The sequence below is a fragment of the Calypte anna genome, chromosome 9 (assembly GCF_003957555.1).
Source record: "Calypte anna isolate BGI_N300 chromosome 9, bCalAnn1_v1.p, whole genome shotgun sequence".
Lineage (NCBI taxonomy): Eukaryota > Metazoa > Chordata > Aves > Apodiformes > Trochilidae > Calypte > Calypte anna.
Genome location: NC_044255.1, coordinates 12,186,251 through 12,207,080, shown reverse-complemented (window position 1 = coordinate 12,207,080; position 20,830 = coordinate 12,186,251). Strand labels below are relative to the sequence as shown.

The 20,830-nt window shown below is 48.4% G+C and overlaps 1 protein-coding gene across 1 annotated transcript; it reads left to right on the top strand.

Annotated features, from left to right (window-relative positions):
• Positions 1-250: 250 nt before the first annotated feature.
• Positions 251-12,885, top strand: LOC103528107 (zinc finger protein ZIC 4). Its single transcript, XM_030456343.1, has 8 exons — positions 251-447; positions 812-878; positions 1,684-1,768; positions 2,791-2,937; positions 6,438-6,685; positions 6,810-7,284; positions 7,393-8,010; positions 12,482-12,885. The coding sequence occupies exons 1-8, from the start codon at positions 251-253 to the stop codon at positions 12,883-12,885; spliced, it is 2,241 nt and encodes a 746-aa protein (XP_030312203.1).
• Positions 12,886-20,830: the final 7,945 nt, after the last annotated feature.

Genomic DNA, 20,830 nt, shown 5'->3' with positions numbered 1-20,830 from the left:
CACCTGGAACAGAGAAACTTTAATCCCTCACCTAGACGTTCCCGGTGAGCACTCCCTTCACCCTACATGGCCGGGGAAAGCACAGGTTGCGGGACAATCCGCCGGCGGCCAGGCACATGCCGTCCCCGCTGCAGCACGCTCAGTCCGGTTCCTCATCCCGGGGCAACGCCGCCAAACTGGGCCGGGGCCCCAGAGATTCCCCGAGCTGCCGCTGTTCCCAGCCCCTCTTTCCCGGCGCACCTTCAGCCCGATGTTAAAGGGCACGTTTGGTGAAGGGAGGACGGGTCCTGTCGCCTCGGACTGCAGCCCCTCGCACCCCCAGGCCCAGCGGAGAACCACGGGGAGGGGCGGCAGTGATACCCGGCACCGGGATCCGGAGGCTCGATCCGGCCGAGATACGTCCGGCTCGGGCAATCAATGGGGCATCTTCACACTACTGCTCCACCAGTAGCACTGTGTAGCTGAGAAAGGCGTGCGAGGTCGACCCAGAGTTTTCGACAGTATTTACTCTGAAATCCACAACAGTTTGCTTTTTTTTTTTGGTCATCTGGTACCCATTTGAAATATTAAATACATCGATTTTTTTTTTTTTTTTTTTTTTTTCCCAGTTTCAACAAGTTTTGGCGAATGCTTGGGAACTGAACTCTCATCCAGCCTCCCCTACTAACTAATAAAGTGCAGTTCCTGTTAACCTCTCGTTAGCAGAGCAGTGTTTGGTGCTTTCACTTGAAAAAAAAGTGTGAAGATGAATGGAAGTTGACTAGAAAATATAATTCTTAAGGGTTTCCTCTAGTTCTTTCTGTTTCGGCAGTAATTTTCATAACAGTGGTAAAAACATTGAGGACATCAAATGGTTTGTGATAGAGTATGACTGTGAAGTGCTGATGAAGTTTCATAATTAATATAATAAATTATTTGTGTTGCTATAGATTTTTATTTATCAGCTCTGGAGTCCCTATAGTAACAGCAACAACAGCAATAATAATAGTAATCTCTTTTGAAGTAACTACTTACACATTCTAATGTGGTTTTCTGTATTTAAAAAGAAAAAAAACCCAAAGCATCAAAAAGAACCCAAGTCTGAGAATGTTAAAGATATCTGCAAAAAATTTTAGACTCAAACACTGCATCAAACCCCAGATCTGCTCTCAGGGTTATTGCTGCCGCTCAAAAAGAGATGTGTAAAGTTCTGCTTGCAGCAGTGGCAGTGCTCTGCCTTGCAGAGTGCAAAGAGCAAGCTGAAAATTATAGGCAGGGAGAAGTGCCAGGGTGGTACTATACTAATCCTTGCTGAGACAACAACTTGTGTTGGAGGCTTGCAGAGAGTCCAAAATTTAATTTCTGGAGTGAAGGATCTGTAAACAATATAGTCGAGTTTGTAAAAACCTACCTTAAAATGGCCTGCCAGAAGGTGAATGTCAGATCAAAGGAAAACTGAAAAGATGTCCTTTCATATTTTTTTCCCCCTAAATCAGCCATGGAAACTTCATGACTCCATAAAACATGTGCTGGTTTGCTGAGGAGACAGCCTTCAGTTTCTCTTCAGAGAAAGCTTGTCTTTCCCCTTCTCTTGTGTTGTTTTCTTTTCTTTTTGAATCCATACTTGAGTCATATAGCACCTTACTCATTTCATATCACACACAAATGGTTTTACTCTTAACTTTCTTTCCTCTTCCCCAACAGGAACAAAGTCAGAAAATGAGGCACAAGACTCCCCTTGTAATAAGGAAAAGAAAACGACTTTACAGAAACACCCTGGAAAAGTCAAGTAAGTTATGTCTTTTTTTTTTTTTCTTTTTTTTTTTTTTTTTTTTTTTTTTTTTTTTTTTTTTTTTTTTTTTTTTTTTTTTCCAGTTCAAAGGAGACAATATTTTTCTTCAGCTTAGTGTTTAACGTACTCACATAAACACAAATCAGCGACACAACTCCCCACCAGCAGCTGCCTAATCCTGCTCAATGCCTATTCATTTGAAGGTTCTAGAATTAATATTTGACGACTCTCTCATTGAAACAACAACCCCTGACCCCATGTGATTGCACTGTCACATTATTCTATGACATATTCATCTTGAATTCATTTACGGACGATTTGATTGGAATGAGGTTTGACATGTATTGGATCCTATTAAAGAAAAAGACTTTGATCTTGTTGATGGGGTTTACATGATATGTATCATCTTTACCAGGGATACCAGACTTCCACAATGTGGTGTCGAAGTAGTTAGTGACTGACAGCTTATCTGACAGGAATACCTTAATCTTGAGGTATTGAGTGAAATATTCTATTTAAATTAAGCATGTGATTTGCTTGTTCTAGGGTAGCTCTAGGTCACAAAAAGTGAGAGGCAAACCCAGGTACAAGCTCTTCCTAGTCTGGTAGCTGAGTTCCCACTATCTGGGAACTCTGAAATAAAGAAGTCTCCATAAGTGGGAGTGAGGCGAGGGAGTAGAAACAAAGGCAGAGTGTGCTCTTGAGACACAAGGTACCTCTCTTCTTTCTGAGGATATGTTGGGATTACCTAAAGGCTTTATTGAACCACCTCTTCGTAACCAGAAGTCCTTCTGCCGAGGCAGGCAGGGACTCGGGCTCAGGTCCTGCGCCTGCCCCTCTGTCACTCACTATCTCTAGCATCCTTCCCTGTTCAGCATGAGTTTGAGGGATAAGAAATCACACAGAGTCACTTATGTGTCCTCACTGTTGCTATTCCTTGTTTGTTTTTTTTTCCCCCCGACCACACATTAATTATTAGAATTTTCAGATTAATACGTCCCCCTTTTCTCATCTCCCAGTTGAATCCTGGAACCTGCAGTCTACAGAATTCAGGGCACCCTGTCCCGTCGCAGCCCTCGGGCAGCGACTGGAAAGTTTGTGGCTGGCTCGTCTGGAGGGGAAGTTTCCGCAGAACCAGGAGTGGAAGAGCACGGGGGTGGGTGAAGGTCAGATTTTGCTCTCCTCGATTCTTTCTGGAGCAGGAGCTGTTCCTTGTGCTGAGCAGGACTCTATGAGTGAGCAGTATTTTTCCCCAAGTCAAAGAACACAACACGAGAAGCCCCTGATTTTCTGGGGCTTTGCACCTCACCTTCCCAGCAAGCCCTTTCTTCACCAAAGGTAGAAACATGGGTAAGTTCCTACCTGTATAGGCAGACTCCTACCCAAAAAGAGGTCAAGTATTGTGGGTCTGTAAAACAGACACAGGGCATCGGGGCTGACCCTGTCCCCACACCGCCCCCCTCGGGGGATTTACCCGCGTGTCTGGTGCCATTCCCATTCCATAGGCCCCGGCAGCATCCCGGCGTTGGTGCAGGCAAGCATTGGCGGCTTGAGGCTGCCCGGCTTGGCCCCACACCCCTGAGGGGTGAGCAGGAGGAACTCTAAATTCCCCTGCACTGCGGGACGGGAAGCAGGGAGGCACTTCTGCCCCCCTTCAGGACACAGCCCCGGCGCTTCTCTGAGAGAGCTGGGTCAAGGAAAAGATCGGATAAGAGGAGCAGGGTGGAAAAGTTCTTGTGACTTTTTTTTACATGTCACCTGTGCAGAGCAACCCTCCAACGCGGCCAGGCTTTGGGCTGGGGGCTGCAGAATCACACCAGCCACTGTAACATTAGCACTGAAGTTCAAGCTAACTGTTCATGTTGATTTGGCACCCAAGTGATCGCCGTGGTCCCTCTAAGCTTTGCTTCCTTTAGGATAAGATCTATCCTACAGATATTATATAAACATGGTCCTATGGACCTGTCCTGATGTCTGAGTTTCAGCTTCAACGCTGGATGTTTCTCTTCTGCTGCTTGAGTAATCTTGGTTTTGCTCTGGAAAGCCTCTGGTTCATCCAGCTCTGAGCCTTGAGGCCAGTCTAGAAGGAGTCTTACCGTAGCCAGGTGTGTTGGAAAGGAAGTAATACTAATATTAAAAGCAACAATAACGATCATAATAATAACAAATGGCCCTGCACAAGCTGGTGTTGAGACAGTTGAGAATTTGCCCAGAGCCCTGCTTATCCGGTCAAACGCAGCTCAGGTCGCTGCCAAGAAGCAGGAGCCCTGGTTCACCCCTCGAGTGGCCGCCGCAGGAGCTCAAGCTGCCAAAGGGCTGCACAAACAGGCATTCAAGTTTTAAAAACATTCCGGGAGATGCACTGGGTTCGGCCGGGTCTGGCCCCGTTCCCCACCTCTTCCCCGTTTCTCCGCCTCCCCGCAGTCATGTGGCGGCCCCCGCCCGCCCCCCGCGCCTCTCCCCTCACCTCCCCAACCCCCCGCCCGCAATCGGGGCTCACACCAACTTCACCTACCAGTGAGGGACACCGAAGGCCAGGTTCTGCTGCTCTGCCTGGAAAGGCGAGTGAGATAAAGCCCTGAGTGAGGGGCAAGCGGAGAGCCATGAGTGTCTGACAAGAAACCATCACAGTATTTTAACTGAGCTTAGGGCAAACCGGTCATGACATTTTTTAATTGATAAACTGTTCCAGATGCTTTCTCTCTTGACTATGGAGTGTCAGAATTGATGGATAACAAGTATGTAGAGATGCAGTGTTTTAAGGAGGTATGAGGAAAGCAGCTTTATTTGGAATTCACACTCTCAGTACATTTGTAAGTAACAGATTCGTACTTCCTAACGTTTGTCTCTTCTGTTCACTCCTATTGAGATGGTCGTGAATAGGACTGTCAAATCCATTTTGTAGAGCAAGTAGACTTGAAAGTTGAGATATTGTGAGGATGGTGTGTGCTTTAAAATGCCTGCTTAAACATGTTATGTAAGGATGGAGAGCTAATTGCATAATTTGTCACTTTTCATCATCTCCACTCAGAAAGATGTACATGGATGTATCTATAGCTAGCTACCTAAATATCAGTCTTGTGTTACATGGGAACATGGTGAAAGGCAAGCAGAGTCAAAATATGTAACTGCAGCCAGCCCATAATATTCAATGCTGTGATAAAAATTGTCCCCTGTGTGGCTATGTATCTCCTCCACTTAAATCTTACAGGTTCTGATCACTGGTTGGTAGTTTCTGTTATGAGAGTAGCTTGGTTGACATTGCCAAATGGTTTCTTCATTTACTACTTAATATAAAACATATCAATCACTGATACTGTTAAATTTTTATGGCGATACAAAATTCCGTGCTGGGAACTTTACCTGGCATGCATGCAGTAAAGTGTCCACTGCCAAGTTCACAGCAAGTCAAATATATCCAAATGCTGAGAGCTGGACACAATGGAAAGAGAATTAATTGTTGCTTTAGTTTGTAAGGATGTGCGTTTATTGGTGGGGTCACATTTATGAGTTGTGTGGTAATATCGTGAGCAGATATTTACAGATGTGTTTTCCTTTCCTGAAGCTCTATTTCTTCCCTCCTTTCCCATGTTTAATTTATTCTTTTTTATTATTTTTTTTTTCTTTTTAATTCACAATCCCCTTTGTAAAAACTTAAGTAGCTGCTTCCTGCTGTGATGAAGCTTTCCTAAACCTGTAAGGCCTCACTATATAGACCTGAAACCTAACCTACACTTTCATCATTAGCGATGCAGACCATGTTCCTTCCTTCAGGTGAGATGCATCAGAACCGAGTTGGTTATGAATGTTTTGCAATTCTTTTCCTTCAAGGCAAGGACAGAACTACCCTGTGTGTGTGAGAGAGAAATAGAGGGAAAGAGGGAAAAGGAGAGAGACTCCCTCTTCTGGGTTAAACACTCAGATTCACTCTGAACATCATGATTTCTCGCATTGGTTTGGAAGCCAATAACCAGATAACTGCTAAAACTTGTAGAAGGAGGGGAAGGGGACGCGGAGTCTTCCAGGAATCCTTTGCCAGGCCTCAGGCAGCGGTACAGTAGCCCGAGCACCAGGCCAGACGCCTGAGCCTGCCAAGTGAGTTGGCGGAGAGGCTCCAGCTGCTGGTTTTGCCGGGGAAGGTCCCGTTCCCTGCGCTGTCAACAAGTGTCAGGGACCCGCGGGCTGGCCCGGGGCCGCTGCCGTGGGGCCGCCTCGCCTCCTACTGCTCCGGCCGGGCGGCGGGGACCAGTGGGGCTGCGGGGGCTCTCCCGAGGAAACCCTCTCGGGCTGCTCCCCGCCCCGGAGCAGGGCGGAGGGACCGGACAAAGGCCGGAGCGGACGGCCGGGGCGCTCCCTTCGGGATTCCCCCTCCCGCCTTGGCTTTGTTCCCCTAAGGCCGCGGCCCGGCGGCGGAGCCCACGGCGACCCGGGGCAAGACCTCGGTCAGGGCTTCCCGCCGCCGGGTTGAGTCGGGCCGGACTGCAGTCACGGGCTGCGCCGTGGTCCGGACCGCTCCGTGGGGCTCCAGGCGGTGCGGATGGGGGTGTCCGGGGGAAGGGGGACACCCGGCGGCAGCGCGTGCGCAACCCCTTCCCCCGCCCCCCCCGCGCGGAACGATAACCCTGCCAGGCATCAGGGGGACCTGTCACCGGTGACGTCACCGCAGAGGCAGCCAATGGGAAGCCGCGGCGATTGTTTGGATGGCGGGGCCCTCGCCGCGGCCCGGAGGCGGCGCGCGGCCCCGTCCCGTCTCGCGTCCGCTCGGCGGGGCTCCCGCCATCCCCGCGGGAGGACGGGACACACGGGGGGACCTCCCCGGCCGCCGCCGCCAAAAGCGAGCCCCCGCCGCTCTCCCGCCCAGCCCACCCGCTGGCACAGCCGCCCGTGCGCCCCGCCGCCGGAGCAGCGGCACCGGCAAACTTTTTTTGGGGGGAGGAAAAAGGGAAAAAAAAAAAAAAAAAAAAGTTTGGGCTTTTTTTTTTTCGTCCCCCTCTCTGTGTCTCTCTCCTCCCGCTGTCAGGTGACTTTTTAGCGTTAGAAGCTAATAAGTGTGGATGCTCCGGGGATCCCAGGGATGGACCCCGCGGCTCTCTCCAGGCGGAACACAGCGCTGAGATTAGTAGATCTGGCGGGGGCTCCTCGCCACCACCACGACCCCCCTCAGAGCATGACAGGCTTCCCGGGCCTCGCCGGGCACCCCCACGCCACGTCGCCCACGCAGCCAGGGGTGCACGCCGCCGAGTCCCGCCTCGGGCCGCACCCGCTCCGGCCAGAACACATGGGGCACCGTCACCATCCTTCTCTTCATCCTCCTCCTCAGCATCACCCTGCGGCCCTTAAACTCAGCCCTGCCCCTCATCCCCACCACCAGCTCCACCACCATCATCATCACCATCATCATCATATGGCAGGCCAAGCCGAGGTGGTCTCTAGTCAAACAGGAGCGTATGGCCCGGCGCAGCCACCAGCAGCCCCTTACCCCGTCTCTCACCCAGCCCAGGCTCTGGCAGCAGGTAGGGACTTCTTCATACACAGAGACCTGCCGGCCCCACTCATGCCAGGGCTGACCGAGCAGCACCCTGCTGCAAGTTCTCACCACGGACTGTTTGTCTCAACAACAGGTAGCTACCCCGGACACCATGGTCACCACCACCACCACTCAGAAGCTGGAAATCCCTCTGTGTTCACTGGACTCCATGAGCAGCCTCCCCATGCAGCTCCAGGTGGCCATCTAAACGGACAGATAAGACTGGGGTTACCTGGAGAAATGTACGCCAGGTCTGAACATTTCACTCAAGTACCAGCCTCCAGGACAGACCCTTTTGCTGCTTCTTCGCTTCATAGCTACAGTGGCATGAATCTGAACGTGAATCTTGCTCCACACCACGGCCCGGGGGCCTTCTTTCGTTACATGAGGCAGCCCATCAAACAGGAACTCATTTGTAAGTGGATTGAGTTGGACCAGACTCCCAAAAAATTATGCTCGAAAACTTTCAGCACGATGCACGAGCTGGTGACTCATGTCACGGTGGAGCACGTTGGAGGACCCGAGCAGTCCAATCACATATGTTTCTGGGAAGAGTGTCCAAGAGAAGGGAAACCTTTCAAGGCCAAATACAAACTTGTAAATCACATCAGAGTCCACACAGGTGAAAAACCTTTCCCCTGCCCTTTCCCAGGCTGTGGCAAAGTGTTTGCCAGATCAGAGAATCTCAAAATACACAAAAGAACTCATACAGGTCAGTATGTAAAGCTCTCTTTACTCTCTCTGTGTTATTCAGCATACTGTTTTGCTTTATTATGTTTTAATGTATCCTTTACGTTGTTATTGAACGGACGCCAAGTACTTCTGGAAAATAAATTCTCAGATTTGTTTGCTTCTTTAACGTTTGAAGGGAGGAGGAGGGGAGAAAGGGAGGGGGGGGAAGTAGAGCCAGAACAAATCTCAGAATTCTCGTCCATATTTTTTTCTGATTGTGCGGAGAGGTTGCTGTAATGTTTACACGGGTAGAGCTGTGTAAATACCGAGTGATATAGCTACCACTATTTCTGCTTATTCACATAGGCGAGGATTTTTTTTTTCTCTGGCAGTTTAAAGTAGTTGGGGAAAAAAATGAAATCATTGTGCAAGCTCACAAATTAAAAGTGAACAATAGAACTTACAACTTGTCTAGTCAGTTTTGACTGATGTCGCTGAGATGCTACAGCTCTAACATTGTGAGAATAACACAGCTGCGACCTTTTCGTTCAACAGTTTTGTTTTGGGCAGAGGGGGTTTGAAATGTTTGATCTGAATAACAGTGACATTTTTAATGAGCATTGCCTTCCAACGACTCTCTGAATTCGCAAATATGGGGAGCTGCAAGTTTTGATTATCGGGAGGGGGGGGGAAAAGAGAGAGAGAGAAGAAAACCCGGTATTGTTTCTGCCTGTACATTTTGAAATGTCATTTGCAGATCTGTTAAGCGAAATTGGGACACGTGTCAGAAACATCTGTTAGTTCTAGTTAACAGAAAATAAAGTAACTCGATGGACGATCCAGCAATACTACATTTGAAATCTTCCGGCCAGGAAAGCATTTATAATTAATGAAATTGCACGTAGAAAGTTTTCACACTTCTAGGAGCATCTTGTGAAGTTGTATTAATTAGTTGAGCAGCCGGTGTTTGTAGTCTGTAGCACTAGAATTTTTTTTTTTCTCTGAAGAAGAAGATAAGAAATAAGCCCTTTTTGGAAAATTTAATCTGTTCCAGTATAGGGTTTTCCACCTCCCACCCCCTTCTGTATAGCCTTATGCACTACGAGGGAAACTACATAATCCTATTGTAAGATCTGCTTACAGCCAAGCGATTTTTTTCGCCTTCCAGCTCATAAAACTCCCCTTCCCCTAAGCTCGGCGCAGGGCTTGACCTTCCAGGAGTTACATTTTATGATATAACTCGACGTGATAAAATATACAGTATGTATACTAATTTCGTATCGCTATCGCCTAAACATAGCACAGATATTTTGCAGCGACCGTCACTCGTCACCTAATTATTTTTCCATCGCTCTATGAATAGCTCGTCTGTGTGCCGGGGGGGGTGTGGGGAGACGGGGGGGACGACAGCAAAATTTTGTTCTTCTTCTGCCGTCTCGCACCCCTTTTTCGAGGAAAAATGTGTGTTCCCGGGTCACATAACTTGTATCCGAGCCAGCTCCTTGTCGGATCAGCACAGGTACAACCATTAACTGGCAGAGCTCATCCCTTAATGACAGTGTTTTTCTTAAGTAAACAAACTTTTACTGCTCTTTAACGGCCTCACTGTTTGAAGTCTCTGAAGCAGAAAATGGTTAAATTCTTGGGAATACTGACCTACATCGGAGAGGCAGGTTCAGGGCAAAACCCAAGATCGGAGCTTTGCGTTTATTAAACATCATTCTGCACGTCTGTACTTTTCGCTTTAACTTTCCCGGTGATTAATTGCTGTATTGTGAAAACTCCTGCAGGGCCTTTATGGTTCCACCGTTTCTATTAAACACCCAGAAGTTGTCAAAAACGCAATGTTTCTAAAACCCTAATATAACTCGCTACGAATTATTCATGAAGACAGTTCTAGATTCAACAGGAAAATTATTGCCTCCTCAAATATTAATGACTTCTGATTTCTCCGAGGCTGGGGAGTAGGCAGAGGGATTTCTGGTGAATCTCGAATTTCCTAGGTTGGAGGATAAGGCCGTTCAGGCGGAGGCAGCAGGACGAGAAGGATGGGCAGGGATTACTTCGCCGCCTTCCCAGCGGGCCAGAAACAATAGTGCGAGGCGTGGGACGGAGCCCCTCTCCCTCGCGGGCGGCCCCCGCCGCCCCCGTGCCTCGCCCGCATCCCCGGGGGCTGCCTCATCCGGCTTCCCTCCCCACCTCACCCCACCCCCCCCGCACACACACACACACACACACACCTTCCCATCACCCCCAGGAGAAGCTGGTAAATACCTTAATCCACTCCCGGAGAAGGGGGATTATGCCACAATTTCCAAGCAGAATTTCACTGAACACTTTTGCCCAGCTACAAGTGTGGGGGTAAAATGGCGGTTGAGATCCTGAGCTTCTCCATCGCCCGGAAAACTTTCTGCGTGGCTGCACCTCCGTGTTCGGGCAGCGGCAGCCGGGACCTGTAAAATGTCCTCTCTCTGCTGGGTAGGGATTTCCACGTAAGAAAACCTGCTCTCGCGAAAGGAATACTTGCAAACGGTTCGGATGTCTCCTCTTTATTGAGGCGTTCAGAGAATGCAAACCGGGTAGCTGAGAAAATGCTGCCCTCTTCCCTCTTGAAACCTGACTGTACGGAGGGACTTTTCTGTGGCTCTTTCAAGAGGGTTAAGCTAAGTTGAACATTTTTCAACTCTCGGGGAAGCGGCATGCGCCGCAGCCTGCTTTTACCTGAATGTAGCTCACTTTGCACAAGCACAGTGCTTATGTGGATGGCTTTCCCTGGGGTCTCCTAACTTATTGCTTGCTTGTACTACACTAATATCCTTGATTTGTTGTCTCAACTTGGATGCTGAAGGTCAAATTATTTCCTTACGTGAAACTGTAATTAGATTATATGCGTGCGTGCGTGCGTACCATGCATAGGTACCGCTGTATGTCGACAGTGTTTGGTTACAGGACCCGCATCGTTTTCTAAGAGACCTTATTTTTAACCTCTTCTTCCCTTCCTCCTAACACTAGGTATTTACCCATTCTGTTTGCAAATATTAACAGTGCAGTAGGTGAGAGCCCCTCGTTGATTATTACAGTCAGGAAAGGACTTTAAACGCGGAGCCATGATCTTTTTCCCACCCACCTTGCATAAAGAGCATACATGTGAAATATTTGGAATGCCTTCCTTTATGTGCTGCTGCTCGCAACCGAGCACGAGGTGGGCTGCGATCTCCGAAATTTAATCGTGACGAACTGACAGAGGTAAAAAATCAAATCCCAATAAATTCGGGAGGGGGGGGCAGGGAACAAAACAAACCAAAAACACCCAACAAACAAAAAAGCTCCACAGCAAACTGGAAGCTTTTTCAAAAATTGGAAGTCCTTTCGATCACATACGCCATGATGGTGAACGCAGTGGCTTTGTTTGTTCTTCACGTTTAAGATTCGGTCGTATATTTTTTGTTGTGTTCCCTGCACCCTGGTACCTTTCGGATTTTGACGAATGAGGAGGTTATTTTCATACTCGGTTGGTGCAGGACCTGGGCACTTCTTGGCGAACAGGGTTTTGCAGTTTGTTATTATCAGTGACAATAATGTAGTCATCATTTCATCCCGAAACACTCCATGGCGTATTTCCTCGAAAAACTCCTGTATATCGTGTACCATGCCCTGTCCACACGATACGAGGCTAAACTTTCACAGGAGTCCAGCAACACGATTATATTTCTATTATGCTTAACGTCACTCATCATACTACTAGACAAATTAATCCGGGTTTCAATTCCTTCCATGGCTGAGTAGTTTCAAACGAAAAGGGAATCCTACCCTCACGACAGTGCCGTGCAACGGCCTAGTCATCATCCTGCTGAATCTCTATCGTTTTGCCCACTTCACGCCCCCCCATAAATGTCTTTTTGACATATTTGTGCTTCTTAACACGATATCAGCAAACTGGGGACCGGTAAAAGGAGGAGAAATGAGAATCTTCCAGGCTATTGTGATCAATTCAAGAGCAGTGGGGATGAGATGTGATCTAGCCAGGTTATGAATAATATTTCCACGTGCATCTGGGAGAGTTTGAGAAATTTATTTAACTGAAAAACCTTCCCAGAGGTAAATCACTGACCGCTCTTTCTGCAGGACATCGGAGACTGCGGGGACAACAGGCGTTGTTTGCCCGAAACGAGGACTTGGCCTCTAAGTTTCCTTATCTCGGGGCTTTGTCTTTTGCACAAAATCCCACGCTGACAGACAGGGAAGGGGAAGGGGGAGGAGAAGCTGGCCGGGCCGGGGCTCCCAATGCGGAGCCGGCTGAGCAGCCGGGTGGGCACCAAGCGGCGGCTCCCGGAGAGTTCGGCGGGGCAGGCGAGGATGGGAAGGGCCGGTGGCTGTGAGCTGCCAAAGGGAGAAACGCGGCAGGGCAGGGGAGAGAGGCCCGGGGAGGTTCGCGGGGGGTGCCAGGCTCGCTGCTCCCTGCCCTACGGCCACCGTCGCTAATGGCTGTGCTCGTCCATTGCCTCCTGCAGGGGAGAAGCCGTTCAAATGTGAATTCGAAGGCTGTGACAGACGCTTCGCCAACAGCAGCGACAGGAAGAAACACTCTCACGTCCACACCAGCGACAAGCCCTACAACTGCAAAGTGAGAGGCTGCGACAAGTCCTACACCCACCCCAGCTCCCTGAGAAAACACATGAAAGTGCACTGCAAATCCCCTCCTCCCAGCTCCGGCTACGAGTCCTCCACGCCCTCCTTGGTGTCCCCCTCCTCGGACTCCGGCCGGGAGCCCCCTGCCTCCTGTTCCCACGCCGAGCCTTCCGCTCCCGCGCAGCCCACCGCCAACCTGAGCGAATGGTACGTGTGTCAGGGCGCGGGGCTCCGCGCCCTCCCCGCGCCTTCCGCCGCCCCCCCTGCTGCCGCTCCCCCCCGCTGAGCCCCGGCCCCGCTGCTAGGGCGGGCGGCCCTTGCCCGGCAGGGAACGGGGACCGCTGCTTGGGGCGCGGGGAGGCCGAGCGGGAGAGGCAGAAAGACACTTGGCGGAGGGACTGACGACCCGCTGCGGAAGGTGGGTGGGCAGCGGCGGCCTCCAGCCTGAGCCCCTGGCACCCCGCGCACGGGAGGGCTGCTTCCGCCTCGGGCGGGGTGCTGCCACCTCCCCTCTCCGTGCTACACACACCCGCCTCTGACCGCCTTGCTCCAGTCTGTTACAAGACCACTGATTTGCATCTCCTTCCCTTCCCTTCCCTTCCCTTCCCTTCCCTTCCCTTCCCTTCCCTTCCCTTCCCTTCCCTTCCCTTCCCTTCCCTTCCCTTCCCTTCCCTTCCCTTCCCTTCCCTTCCCTTCCCTTCCCTTCCCTTCCCTTCCCTTCCCTTCCCTTCCCTTCCCTTCCCTTCCCTTCTCTTCCCTTCCCTTCCCTTCCTTTCCTCACCCCCAAAGACCACAGTGGTTTCATACAGATTTTGGCTGTACAGCTTTTCTCTTGTCAGCAGGACCATGGGCTACACTGCTCCGTTCACTCACCATTTCTTGTGAAAGTGTGGGGTTTTTTAAGAAAAGAAAAATATAAACTATTATTTGTTACCAGATTGTACAAAATGGATCAATTAAATTCTTTGATTAATTAACCCGTTCGATGGACGTCTCTGTAAAGAATCTCCTTACTTTTCCCCGTTGTTGCATATAAATAAGTACACACACAAATATACATATTCCCTCCCACAGTAGTCGCTGATAAAGGCCCAGGGGGGTGCGATGATTGACTGTCCATTTTAGCTCCCACTGGTAATGACTTCTAATACCCAAACATGCCCGTCCCCACCCAGAGCGTGGCTCCTGTTGAACCGTGGGCGCTCGGGCTCCCCAGGGGGGCAGTGGGAGGGAGCAGAGCCCGCTCGGTGACGTCACGGCAAGGGCCGGGGCCGGGCAGCCCGCGGCAGCGCGGGGACCCAGGGCCGCTGTTCCGCGGTGTCTGCCCTGCCAAGAGTCCCCATGACAAATACACCGCTCCGGCAAGGCGGCCGCAGTATCTTCATCCTGCCCAAGAGCTTAAAACTAGACCCCATGCAGACCCCCAGGGCTCAGTCCTCTGGCTTAGAGAGCAAAGGAAAAGAAAACAAACAAACAACCCCCTAAAATAAATAAACAAATCCTTCCACTGGGGTAGCTTGAAACTGCCGAATGGTGCCGTTTTAATTACTTTAATGAAGTTTAAGAATACCAGATAGTATAGGCAAATAAATAGCATGGGCTGCTGGAAGATACTTCCACAGCTTGTGGAGTGCAGTCAGAAGGCTGGGGTAACCGCATCCTCTGGTGCCTGATACATCAGCTCCGCACCCAGGTGATGGGGGGCAATGCCCCTACACACACACACGAACTCGTAGATATGTGTAAATATCAAAGTTACAGGAAAAATAAATAGCTGGTCGGTGGCTAAAAACATTCCCAACACATCCCCTACTCATGCAATTTTATTTTCCTTCCAAGGCACTAAGGTCGAGGGTCCCTTCTTCGCTCACCTAAACTGGACAACTTTTGTGTTTAAATGACTCGAATGATGACAGCATAGTGCACCGGGTGTTACACTTAGCGAATTACCTAGGCAAGAGAAATGTGCAATAAAGGAGCCTAGAGTACGGGAGAATTGTGCCCCTCTGCAGCCCCAGAAATTCTGTGTAGGGGAAACTGGGAGATACATAAGCCAGATGTGGGCAAGGAGGATGCTTCCATCGTGTCCTGAGATCTGTTTATTTCTTTATTTCTCTATTTACAAAAGTGTTTGAATGTGCAGGCTAATCACCTTTAATTTTTCATTTGCTTGTTACAGATGTCTACCCCGTTGCTCTCAAGGTAATCGAGACAGACGCAGCTGAAAGCCTGAATCTTATGCCTTAGACATCAAAGCAAGCTCGCACAAAGAAGTATTTCTTCACAACGGTGAATCTTCATGGTAAGTTAGGATTTCTATGGCAATAGGCAAGTCATACGTAAATAGTGAAAGGCAAAGTCTGGAGCCGGTCCAGTCTTTTCATTAAGGACATAATATTTACGTCTAACAGGCCCTTTTTCTTGTGTATACAAGTATATATTTTTGTTTGACGCGAACTAAATCATTTTCATTTAATTTCCGGTAAACAAAACCCACGCGAACAGGGCACTTGTTCCAGACCATAATAAAAATGGATAAGACTGTCAGGAAGAAAAGGCCCGCTTGAACCGTCGCCTCAGCTCACTTTTGTTTCTGCTTTCTGCCGGGATCAGAGAATGCGTTTGGGATTTGAGGGCGAGTTTCTAAAGGCAAGGAAATGGTTTTTAAGGGGGAAAAGAAAAGGAGAAAGGTCTAATCAAGCTCGGGTTGTTCAAAGGGCCTGATTTTGGGGTTGAAAGTGTGAGTTTTATGGTGCATCAGCATGCCACGTTAGGATCGCTATGGTAATGAGTTGAGCAATAGCAAGCGTCCTTCAAAGGAGGCACACTCCATTTGAGACAGTCTATTAAGATACATTTGCACTGACCTTTGGTTTCATGCTAGCTTAATACACTCAATCTGCTCCCCGCTACCGATATACTTCCTCCACCTCATGCACTTCGATGGAGTTGGGGGTTTGTTGGGCTTCACCCACCCCCCGAGGAGGACTCCTCTCCGAGTTGTATTCCCCCTCACCGTCTCCCCAAAGTACGAGCCTGCCCAGCCGGGGTCGGGGCGATCTCCCGTCCCGTCTCCCAAAGTTTCTGACCCTCTGCTCATAGGAAAACCCGGCCACAAAGCCCGAAAAGTGCTTCTCTCTCCTCCCCCTTATCCCTCGCAGGGGAAGATAGGATGGGGACCGAGAGATCTCCCTTGGGCTCTCTCGTCCCCAGGGAGGAGGTGTGCTGATGGAAATTCCCCCGGAGTCAGGAAAGCGGGGCGAGGACAGTGGGGGAGATGCCCATGCCGGCCTTCCCACCGCGCCCTGCCCGGCCGGCTCTACGCGGCGGCGAACGGAGGCTCCGCGGTGCGGAGGAACTTGACACTCGTACGGCCGGGGCCATGGGCGCTGGGCCATGGGCCCGGGAAAGTTAGAAGTCCATGTTCCAGTAATTGTCTTGTTGTTTATTTTATCCAAGTACCCTAGTGAATAGGGGAAAAATAAACACGATGAAAAAAAATTCAAACAGTTGAGTCGTCTTTAGTGCCAGCCCTTGTGGTTGAATAAAAAGGATGGTCCAATTTCTATTGAGCTGAGAAATCTTTGAAGTGGGAGTTATTATCTGAGAAATTCCTGCTCGTCGTCCTAACAACGCTGATGAAACGTAAAAGGTTCTTTGTCAGCGATTTGTTCTCCTCTCTGTCAAACTCACCCTGCCCGTTAGCTTTAAACCGTTTCTAAAGAGATAAAATCAAACTTTTAAAGATAACTTTAGGGGCCCAGAGGGTGCAGAAAATACCAAACTATCGAATACTGTGTATAGACATACATTTAGATATACGTGTCTGTGTCTGTTTGAAACTCCGTGTTCAAATCTCCATAGATGTCTGTATGACCTTACTGTTCGAAAGTTGAAATGATGTCAAATTTTTTGCATTTTATACGATGAACCTTTCCATCTAATAAATTATTCCTAGACATATGCTGCACAGAATGCGAATCTTGGGAGAAAGCAGAAATGTATGAGCACCGATATGTGAACAACAAATGTTTTCTTTTCCAGTAGAATGAAAGCAAGAGCGTAGACATAAGAGTAAAGGCTTTGATCATTTTAACTGTCCGAATACCTAGTAAGCATGTATATACTGCAATGTATCGAAGTTGTTAAAGCGTTCAAAGCGATGGCTTCCATATGCTCCCGTGTTTTATTGTCCATAATTGTAGAGATAGTCAAACTGCATCCCTTTTGTATCTTCATTTTATGGACATCACGGTGTACACTCAAGAGATTCCCTGATCAAGGTTTATTAAGTAGTTTCTCGTTGAAGACCACGAAATGCTCTATTTGTAAACAGGAATTTCTTGAACTTGTAACTCATCAGTGTAGTTCTGTTTTAGTTGCTACAAAATGGTCTGAGCCCAATACTGCCATTTTAAGCAACCCCATTAATTTAATGGGACTTTCCTGAGTAAAGAGCGAGTGAAACTGCAGTGTTCTGGGTATTATTATTGTTGTTGTTGTTGTTATTATTATTAATCCTGGATCTTGTCATATTCGCCTACTCCATTCCTCGTGAGCTGTACAGAGAAGAAAAGTCTCTGGAAAATGTAGCTAGCCCAAACATTTGCAGTGTTGAAATGCTGTATCTCTTTCCAGACTTCTTCTTATAGTGCATATTTTCCTTCAGCACATGTTTAGTATTGAAGGGATGTTGTGTGTTTGAACATACTATTTATTTTTAATATTTGGATTTTTTTACAATAAATATTTATAAACGTTTCAATTCTATGGTTATTTTTACAAATGTGCACTTTTAAAATGTGTGTTCGTACTGATGATACCGAGCCATTCCTAAAACACTGTGTAGTCAACCTTGTCTTTCTGTTGCTTTTTTATACTAGTTGAAAACAAATTTTCCTCGAACCTGTGTAGTATTAATGTGGTGTAAAATGGGGTAGCAATGCGTGATTTTTGTTGATCTTTAACCTCTTTTAATGTTAATCGTTTTAGGTTGGCATTTTCATTAAAATAACGAAAGAAAACGAAACACTTGTTTGGCTTCATTTTTGAGATAACATTTTTCAGGTCGGAGACCTCAAATGAATTGTACTTTCAATAGCGACCGAGGTGCAGAGTGCGAAAACAGCCCGGGGTCACCCAAGTGGAGCCCTGTCCCTTTGTTGTTCCCCTTGCAGCGGCACCCTGACTCCTGCACCAGCAGTTTGCCGTTCTGGGGTCACTCATCCTCTGGATGTTGCAGAGAGTTTCCAGCCGGAGTCGTCCCGAAAGGCGGCTGCTTCCCCCTCTCCCCGAGGGGTTATTGTTTTGGCTGGGCGGGTGAGGGATGAAGCTGCTTTTTTGAAAAATTACCGCCTCCCTTGCCCAAAGGAGTCCCTGCCACACTAACAGGTTCTATAAGGTTCTTTTGAGGACTTAAGAGTATTTTATTTATTTCTAAAAGACGAAATATATTCCTCAGATAAAACAAGCTGAAGGTGAACTTCTTCTCCTTGAGTATTCCCCTAACCGATTTTAACAGGGTTGTAGGGTTTCGCAGGTCCCCAATATACTCGGAGTTTTATCTGCGTGACTTTTTAAACCTCAGCTTTAAATTTGGGAGAATGCAGCAGCCTTGGGCACACAGCAGTCCTCACCCCGGCGGGCGTCGTGCGCATGCGCGCTGGCTTGACGCCTTTTTAAAAAAGAAAAACTTGAAAGAAGTTGGCTAACAGAGATGATAAAAAGTTGGCTTTGGCTGGTAGGAATATTATCAACAAGGACTACATGTGACTACAGAAAGGGAGAAAGAGAAATAAAACAATTAAGAAAAAAAAAAGAATTCAAGACAAAAAAACAAAAAACCAAAAAAAACTCCGAAGGAAAATATTTGTGCTGGTGTTCTGGTCTTTAAAAGACAAAAACATGGGCCATGAAGGAAAGGAGGACTAACAGTACATGCTAATTAAAGAATACAATTCTATGGTCTATAATGATTGAGCGAAGACATGTACTTATTACACTTGACTGTCAACAAGGGAAGGAATGTCCCCTCAGACAACATGGTGAGAGACGTGTGGGCATTATTAGTGGCCCTTTTATAGACATTGCCTTTTCTTTCTCAGTGCTGACAAACCATTTTGGAGGGAACCATCCCCTGTTGCTTCCTATCATCGATCCCCATGCAAGCCCCTGCATTGTGCAAGTGCATTAATTAAAGACCATTCATTTAACAAAAGAACATTGTATGTTCAGGAAAGGAAGATTAGAAATATGAATCAGTAACCCGTTTCCGCCGCCTTATCGGGAGAAGTGGAGGGGAAGGAGGTGAAACGTGTGCCCCCCTGGCCTGAGCCGGAGCTCAGCCACCATTTCGGCTCTTTGGGAAAGACACCCTGAAATGGATTACAAGTTGGGGGGAGAAAGGGGAGGGGGGGAAAAAAAAAAAAAAAAAAAAAAAAAAAAGGGAAGGGAGAGAGAAAGAAAGAGAGAAAGGGAGATTGATTGTAAGATTGTTGTCAAGTGTCTCGGCGTGCTTTGGGTTGCTTAACTATGCTCTGTGCCCTGCCAGCCCGGCCCGGGCGGACCCCCTCTACGCGAGAACGACCGCGCCCAGGGCTGGGGTGCGTGTGCACACACATCCTCCCGCACATTTGTTATGTCAACGGGGGGTTCCAGCTGCATTTAGAGACGCAGACACACATGGCAGGCGCCCATCCCTCTTCATCTCTTAGTTGCCTAGATTTTTCCAGTCCGAAGGAAAAACAGCTGGTTTCCCAAAGCCGGTCGTGACACGAGCGTGACCTATCGTGAAAAGGTGGGAGAGTGCAGGGAAGCAGAGGTTATGCGGGACTGGGGAGAAGGAGAGAAGTCGGATTCCCAATATCACCCACATGACTTGCTAAGCGGCTTCAGCTTCCTTAAAACCTCTGGGCCATATGTTAGTTTATTTACATCCTTTGTCTTTTTGTGTGTCGTATGGTGAAAGAATATTCCTGGGATATAAATGAAAGTGATCTAGAGTAAACAAACAAGGGGAGCGCCTGCTTAAGGGATATGTAACGTTTCTGAGATCCCAACAGAGCACGGCGTTCCCATGGTTATAATAGAGACAGGATAGCAATTAAAGCTTTTAGCTAAACCCCCTACATTTTTAATGCTGAATGACACATAGACTCCATTTTATCGCTAATAAGTAGATTTTTTGTAGGATTACACTAGAGGACGGGGGAGTCACAAAAGTCACCATAAAAATAATAGTTTTAAAGTAAAAAAAAAACAAAACAAAAACCAAAACTAAACCTAAACAAAATAAACAAGGGCACAGCAGATTAAGGTGTTCTTAATAATGGGTAGGCCTCAGAGAAACCTCTGCAGCTTTCCATTGAGGCTGAATTTGTTCTGAAGTTCTGCATCTGGAGCTACCCGTCTCCGAGGAGAGGACCACACTGTCTCTCCTGGATAAGGCGACGAGACCTCGCGAATCCGGGCACCAGCTCTAGGGCTTGGAAATCAGTGCATCAGGCTCATTTTCTTCTCCAATGGCGGACGTGAACGCTATGGCAGGCTAGAACACACAGGGTTACAGGAAACCTTTTTCCTAAAATAACAGGACGCCCTAATAAATCGGCTGCCTTTTTTTTTTTTTTTTTTTTCCCCTTTTCCTTTTCCTTTTCCTTTTCCTTTTTTTTTTTTCTTTTTTTCCCCCCCAGGTCAATGTTACCCAGAGGATCGTCTCGTCACTGCTGCAAAACCTGCCTCCGGGCCTCTGTGCCGGTGTGCGCTAACTGGAGAAAAAACCGCGGGAGGCCAGAATGAGCATCGGAGAACTACACCCCCGCGCCCGGGACGGCGGACCCCCCGGGACCGCTCTGCTCCCACCAGCGGCTCCCTCCTGCTTTCACCCTGCCTCGATGCTGCCCCTCAGGATACCTGGTCTAGCCCGCCCTGAAAGCCAGACAAAAGCACAGATATCCTGCAACCCTTCCCCCCGCCCCGCTCTTGCCCTCCCACATATTCTGGAAGAAACACACACGGAAAATTATTCTCCAACTTTTGACTAGTTACTTCTGGGTTAAATTGTCCTCTTGTCAGAGGATGGGAAGCAATGGGAACTTCTTGCTTCTCTGCCTGCTCCTGAGAGAGGCTGGGAAACAGGGTGCATGTGAACTTGAGGAAAACTGAGGTGCCCTCACGCAGCTCTCTCCCCTTGTTCCCCCTGGGCTGGCCAGGCTGGGAGTCCCGGCGTGGGG

What these genes read in the sequence shown, in the direction of transcription:
- LOC103528107 (XM_030456343.1), top strand. Translation starts at nt 251, where the DNA reads ATGTTAAAGGGCACGTTTGGTGAAGGGAGGACGGGTCCTGTCGCCTCG. An exon ending in TGATAGAGTATGACTGTGAA is followed by an intron (nt 879 to 1,683) that starts GTGCTGATGAAG and finishes CTTCCCCAACAG; the next exon opens with GAACAAAGTCAGAAAATGAG. An exon ending in GAGCACGGGGGTGGGTGAAG is followed by an intron (nt 2,938 to 6,437) that starts GTCAGATTTTGC and finishes ACGTCACCGCAG; the next exon opens with AGGCAGCCAATGGGAAGCCG.